Raw genomic sequence first — 7,068 nt, forward strand, 5'->3', positions numbered from 1 at the left:
TTTAAATCCTTTATGAACGCACTGGACTTTGCCTACCACAGATAATCCACTACGAAAATATGAAAGAGACAGAGGCAGTAAGGCTCTGATATTGACATTAACAAAGTAAGCCCCAGGCTTTTGACTGGGCATAGAAAATCCATTGTGTGACCACAGCTATCTATCAGCGCTGCTACCTTTTGCTATCTGGATGAGAATGCGACTGTTTCTTTTTCCTTTTTGGATTAGCCATCCTAATGAGAATGCGACTCTTTCTTTTTCAATTTTTGGAGCACAAGTAGTATCAGACTACACATCAAGATCAAGTATTGACAGGACAACTTGCAACCAAATGGGCAAAGCTCTTTCCCGAGCTTGTTTCATTAGTCATTAAGTACACATTTTTCCCTTAAGGCAGTGTTTATTGCACCCAAAATAACTAAAATTGTGACTTTAAGTCAAGTTTTCAAGTTTGAAATTGTGATTTTATTGATTTCAGGTGGTGTGTATACACACACTGCATGCAACACGTATTCCTTATACCTGAATATGGAACATAGGTAATTTTTAAAGCTCTTATGATAAATGTGACATAGGGGGACAAAAGAAGATGATAATTATTCAAGCATAAAACATGACCTGGTAAGCTGGAATTCAGAACCAGTTAAATCAACTCAAATATCTTTCATAATCATCCTTGGTACACATATTCCTTCTGATGAACCTTTCTAATACTTTTCACCAAATAAATTTAAAATACAAGGCAAATAATACACACTAAGTTATGAAAATAAATGGCTGCTCATACAACTTTTTGTGCTCAATGGTTTATATTACATCAAGGATGGTTCTCAAAACCTGGTTGCCACGTGCAGAAGATGTCTCATTACATGCCCAAGCCATCGTAAAACACAAGTCAAACAAAGGACTAATACATACAAAAGGGCGAAAACAAACAGAAACAACAATGGCATGAGCAGCACTCACCATCCCACTCTCACTGCATTAATCCAGTTGAACTCAGATGATATATGCCTAATTCTCTGAACTTCAAATCTGACCTTCCAGCATAGAACAAAACTAGGCCACACATCTGATATGAAAAATACTTCAAAAGAGATGATAAAAATGAGAATTCTGATGCCTCCAGGTGGGTGCACGCTCTTCTAGGCAAAACATACCTCAAGAAGAAAGTTGGAACCTGCCACTGGGTTTTTTTCTTCTCCATCCCTAAATTTTGAAGGAAACAATGTAAGACCTTTACTTTCAGGCAAGGCATGACAAGCACCAAAGAAGAACAATGAAGAAAATGTCAGGTCAGGGCAGAGTACTTACAAAGGCAGCATAATACACAAAGGTCAATCCCGCAAGAGCAACGAAAGCAATTTGAAACACATTGTACCTGCAATACAATCATTAATACCCCCAAAAAAATTAGTAGAATAGACATGACCAATCAGATTTAACCATTGTAACTCACTTGTACAAATATCTAATTCCACGAAGAGATTCCAGCGTGTGGCCAAATATTTCCTGTGCTGCAGTTGCTTGCGCATAGTATGCAAATGCAGTAGAGCAGAACTGAATCACGCTGAAATAGTAAAAACCAAAGTCAAAATGACTTTCCATGTAATAATAGTAAGATGACTGTCTATGGCTATTGGGGGAGAATTAACTATTTCTTTGAAGGTATTTCTCACCATGGCACTTTGACTGATAGGGAAGGAAAAAAAAGGGTGGGGGTAGAAAAGACCCTTGGCATCTTATCTTAAAAGCTATTAATTTAAGAAAATGCTGTTTCAATACTGTTACACCATGAAGAGAGTTAAAAGCAATACATTAAATTGTTTCATGCTACACAAGTTAAACAACAATGGGTCAGGACCGTCAGGTATGGATCTTCTACAAACTAATCAGGGGTCAAGCACACGTGTTCTTCTCTGCTTTTCTAACCTATATACTCCCTATCACCTCTTTAATTTATATGTCCTTTTTTACATGGTACACAAAATAAAACACTTAAAAGATAAGTGGGGTGACTTGTGGCAGAAAGATTCGCAAGACCAGCTTTCCATTGAGTGACTTGCTCAAAAAACATCACCTATTTTGATCAAATGCTGCCCTATACTAAATTATGACCCAGGCTATTTAAAATATCAAGAGAATGCAAATGAGAACTGCAAAGGATCTAAGATGCTAACCTGATGGAGCAAAGGAGAATAAGACCAACATTAAAGAGAAAAGAGTTCATAAGAGTGGCTCCCCATCTGTGAACAGATTAATTCAATCAATGAGTGATCGCTAAAGTGTCAGCCTACAGCAACAAACAAATAAAACAAAAACAAAAAAATGCCAATTCTACAAGAAACCATTACTTCATGGGGTGAATCGTAACGAAAACTAATCTCAGACCAAGCATCATTGCCCCAGCAATCACCGCAAGCAGAAGGTAAAAGCAGAAGAAAGCAAAAGCTACAGTACCCAGAAGACCTGATCAAGTAGCAGAGCATAAAAATTAAAATAATACTCAGCAAAAAATAGTCATTATGTAAAGGAAAAATAAAATATTTATGTCCAAAGTTACCCCAGACACTGTCCAGCTTGATGAAAACCTCATTCAGAAATGGAGACAGAGGAGGACTAATCAACAAATAAATGACAATATGTGCAACCCAAGCCACTGAAACAATCAACCTGATAAATGAGCAGATAGAATTATTAAGTTGAATAAGACTTCTCATGGACCAAATCATAATACTAGATGAACTTCAAAATCATGCATAATAATACCAAAATAAATAAATAAATAAAGGGCCCCTATATCACATCCAAAAGAAATAAGCAATCATCTAAAATATACTTCATCTAAACAGTGGTCATAAAACCTATGATCACATGACCATTTTAGGTAAATCCTTACCTACAAAGTAATCCATCAAAGCTACCTCACACTTAAATTCTAGTTACATATTGGTTCCCCTCAAAACAATCAGTGGTTCATCACGGTATTCGTCAAGATAATAAAACGTCTAATATCAGTACTTACCCTAAAATTCCCAACACAAGTTTTGCCAAGTACCCAAGAACAGTCATGGCCCAAGAAGTCTCAGCCTGTAGTCAAGACATAAATTACTAATAGGAGGAGGAGGAAATCAAGTGCAATAGGTCACATAGTTGACAACCATCACCTTTTCTCCTTGAGGGTACATCTCTTCAAGAAGCTTTACATCTTCTTCTAACTGGAGCACCTCCTGCAAGATTCCCAAGCACAATATAAGTTTCAACAACCCAAAAGAGGGAAGAAAGCCCTTAAAAAGTTCAGTATGAATAAGATTTCTCTACCACTAAATATTGGGGCTTCTCAAGGACCCAAACATGATATGTGGTACTTAGTGCATGCATATAAACCTAATGCTAGGTGTGAAACAAACTTTTATGAAAGTAAAAGATTTAACTATACCTTTTCTACTGCCTTTACATTTTTACGCCACTTTCTACCCTTAGAACCACTTCTTTCTTCTTGATGGAGTGAATCAGCTGCCTTCTTCAATTCTTTTGCTTTTTTACCTAGTTCGGTTGCTTCCTACAGTGTATTGTATAGCAACCATCGCATGAAATAACATTAAGGCAGATGGAAACAAAGAAAAAAAAATTGGGCATACTATTAATCTATATGATACAAAATCAAGAAGCACCTTGATATACTGTGAGCGAGTGATAACAGCCTTTGGACGCCTGATGAATGAAAATATAAGTCCCAATGGCAGGCAAGCAATACCAACGCCCCCAAATATCTGGATATGTTACGAGGCATAGTAAATTTTTTAATTTACGGTAAGTAGAGAAAAAATATAGAAAATGAAATGACCTTTAGATGATTCAATAGTTACAATGGGGGGAGGGGGATTTGAATCTGGACATCTCCATTGGAAACCCCAGGAGATGCCAGTTGAGCTACAAGGCTCTTGGGCTAGAAAATGAAATGATCTTGCTTTTTAAAAAAAAAAAGATGGATTTGATCAGATTTGTTTCTGAGGACCATTAATATAGTAACACCACTTGCAGATAAAGCATCAGACCTTTAATGAGATACTTAACATTACAACTCACCTCTCAGTCAATTATAGTTATTAGATACAGAAGTTTTTTTTTTTTTGGATAAGTAAGTTTTGCCAAGAGGAGAGGAAAAGGAAGAATCAGAACTAGTAACCTCACTTCATGAGGCATGCTCCCCAGTTGATTGGGCTACCTCTTGTCTAGTGTCAACTTTTAAGATTAAATCTATGTGTACCAACTAAAAAGTTAAAACTTTCAAAGTTTTCAACAATGAGCCTACCGCAAACAGTACGGATCCGACAATGGTAGCAAGAGCAACAACATATTCTGGAAAGGTAGTGCGCATAGTCCATGTTTTCTCCGATGAAGCACTTGCAGAATATGCAGAGCACTGTAAGAAGTGCAAGAAAACACAGAAAAAAAATTGCACCAGATTGAGAATGAGAACAACTAACTTCACTGAGCAAGCAATATGCAAAATGATAATGTAAATCTTAGCAAAAATGAACAAAAAGAATGGTTTCTCAAAATAATACAATTACATAGAAGTGGGTTAATTCATAATTGAAACAGAACCTGGCGTGTACCGCTTCCAATACACGGCTGAGCACTGGAGAAGTCCCACGTATTAGGAAAGGAAGTAGTGGATGAAGAAAGGTGCATAACAGTGAAGTCCACCTTTCCAATTAGTCCTAACATATCATCATGGTGTAAAAATGACAGTTAGTATGGGATTGGCAGTGATCCACGCACACCTTGAGAGGGTGAAAAACTATATTATGAAAACTAAAAATTTATCAAAACCAAGAAAACATTGAGGGGAGGGGGCACCCTTTTCTTGTGTGTGTGTGTGTGTGTGTGTGTGTGTGTGGGGGGGGGGGGGGGGGGGGGGTGCTCGGGGGGGAGTGCTTTGACATTAGTGCCAAAAGAAAAACTATGTTTTAACTAACAGAAAATTTCCAAGAAACAGTTCATCAATTCCAGCCTTAAACGTCAAATATAACTCTATAGACAAAATCAACTACGCTATATTCTTGAAAAAAAAAAGATTATCGCATGGGTTTAAGTTCACTGAATCTATTAATGGGATGGTAAATCATTTCAGAAGGACACTAAAAGACAGAGGAAAAACAAGAAGAAGAGGAAATTCTTCCAATAAATCAGACCTATGAACCTACTGCATTTAGCATTTTTTTTGTATGCTTGGCATTAGCTAATAGTCAGATGCATGCCATGAAAACTCACTTGACTGTCATCAAATATGTAAGGGTATTAACCTGTGCTAGAAAAAGAACTGTGTTAACATGCTCCTAAATCAGTCAATCTTGATTTAAATCCTTAACCGTAAATTAATTTTGGTTTACTTATTTCACCCAAAAGCTATTCCTTTGATGATCCACTCTTTAATTATAAAACTTTTCACCATATTTAACGCGTAACCTATGACAAAGAAAAATTAACAGTCCCCATCATGTCTTACAGAGAGCATTTTTTCTAAGTTGTCCAAAACACTCAACCAATAGTTTATATATAGAAGAGGTCGAGCCTTAGTGTTATGGCAAGTGCCTTCCACCCAAAGTGGCATGTCATGGCTTTCGAGTATGAGAATCAGCCTCTCGAAAAAAGGATTGGGGGTAAGGCTTCCTACCAATAACCTCTCCCAAACCCAACAGAAGTGGAAGCTTTGTGCATTGAGTACGACCATTTTAGTTTATAAAGATAAGACTCTCCGTCCTAATTCCTATGACAATTGCATAGCTCTAGACGGACCTCCATAGCCTGGCACGTGCACCTCACCCTACATTATTCTACAGTCAAATGAAAATCACAAAGAAGCACATAAATGACTACCAATTAGCAAATGAACGCGTATTTAAATGATGGAATTTCCTACATTAGAAAGCTAAATTAAGCTGTCACACTCTTAACTTGACACCAATTCATGACAATTTCAAAACCTAACATTTTTAAAGTGAAACAAAATGCATTGAAACACACACATAAACACACAAAGATAATCCAAAATGAATTGTTCAAATAACAATCTATGGTAATAGAGGCAAGAACTTTTAAATCTCCAAAATGCAATCCATATATGATCAATGTAGCTCAGATCAAACATCAGATTTCGCTTTGAACTAACCGTATAAAATTCCGAGCACGAGACCGCACACGATCGCCGTAGTCCCCACCCAAAGCAACGCGCTCGTGATCCTCTTACCAACAGTCCTAAAATTGAAAAACAACAAATAAAAATTATCAACAGAGATTTCTTAAAAGAACGAAAATTATTAACAAAATTTGAAACCCTAGAAGTACCTACTTGTCCTGGTCGCCTTCGTAGTAGAACATAGCGAAGGGGATAATGAAGAAAACGAGCACGGCGTCGAGAATATAGATTGCGAGCCAGAGATCCTTCATTGGGAGCGTGAGATTGCACGCGCCATTGTAAATCGCGTGCTGGCAAGCCTGCCGGTTCGCCACGTCGGCCGGTAACATGAGAATGGAAATGGCGGCGACGGAGAGCCCCAAAACGACGACGAATTTGGGGAAGTAAGCTTGGTTCGCATCGTCCGGGTGCTGGTAATTGACGAGAAGGTAGACATTGAAGATGAACACGATTATGCACACAACTACCGCGACGATTACGAGAGCGAGATTGAAATCTCCCATCGAAATCGAAGAGAGAGTGATTGAGAAATTAGGGTTTCGTTTTTTTTTTTTTTTTTTTTTTTTTGGGAATTTGGCTTTTGGTATATCTGAATTTTTCTGCTCCTTTTTTTTTTTTTTTTTTTTTGAATTTGGAGAAAGAGAAATGGGGAAAGCTCCGGTGAGGTGGTTTGTTGGGGAGGGCGAATAGAGGGAGTTTGACGTGTAAAGTTGTGAAATTACTGTTTTGTCCTTTGAAGTTTGAAGAACGGTTTGATGGCGTTGTAGTGTGATGGTGATGGCCTGATGGGGGAATTTTGGTTTGGGTATTACTGGAAAAAGGAAAGTTTGTCTGGGACAACAAACATTGTTAACAGGCTGTCA

The 7,068-nt window shown here is 37.6% G+C and overlaps 1 protein-coding gene across 1 annotated transcript; it reads right to left on the minus strand.

Moving 5' to 3' along the window:
• Positions 1 to 596: 596 nt before the first annotated feature.
• Positions 597 to 6,857, minus strand: LOC142610361 (LIMR family protein At5g01460). The gene is made up of 15 exons (XM_075782164.1): positions 6,359 to 6,857; positions 6,179 to 6,264; positions 4,612 to 4,727; positions 4,316 to 4,426; positions 3,675 to 3,773; positions 3,440 to 3,562; positions 3,168 to 3,230; positions 3,026 to 3,090; positions 2,564 to 2,673; positions 2,355 to 2,469; positions 2,181 to 2,246; positions 1,460 to 1,570; positions 1,315 to 1,381; positions 1,161 to 1,209; positions 597 to 1,072 (listed from the first exon to the last, which is right to left on the minus strand). The coding sequence occupies exons 1-14, from the start codon at positions 6,706 to 6,708 to the stop codon at positions 1,162 to 1,164; spliced, it is 1,530 nt and encodes a 509-aa protein (XP_075638279.1). The 5' UTR covers positions 6,709 to 6,857; the 3' UTR covers positions 597 to 1,072; position 1,161.
• Between the last annotated feature and the right edge of the window lie 211 nt (positions 6,858 to 7,068).

This window comes from Castanea sativa, chromosome 9 (genome assembly GCF_040712315.1).
Source record: "Castanea sativa cultivar Marrone di Chiusa Pesio chromosome 9, ASM4071231v1".
Lineage (NCBI taxonomy): Eukaryota > Viridiplantae > Streptophyta > Magnoliopsida > Fagales > Fagaceae > Castanea > Castanea sativa.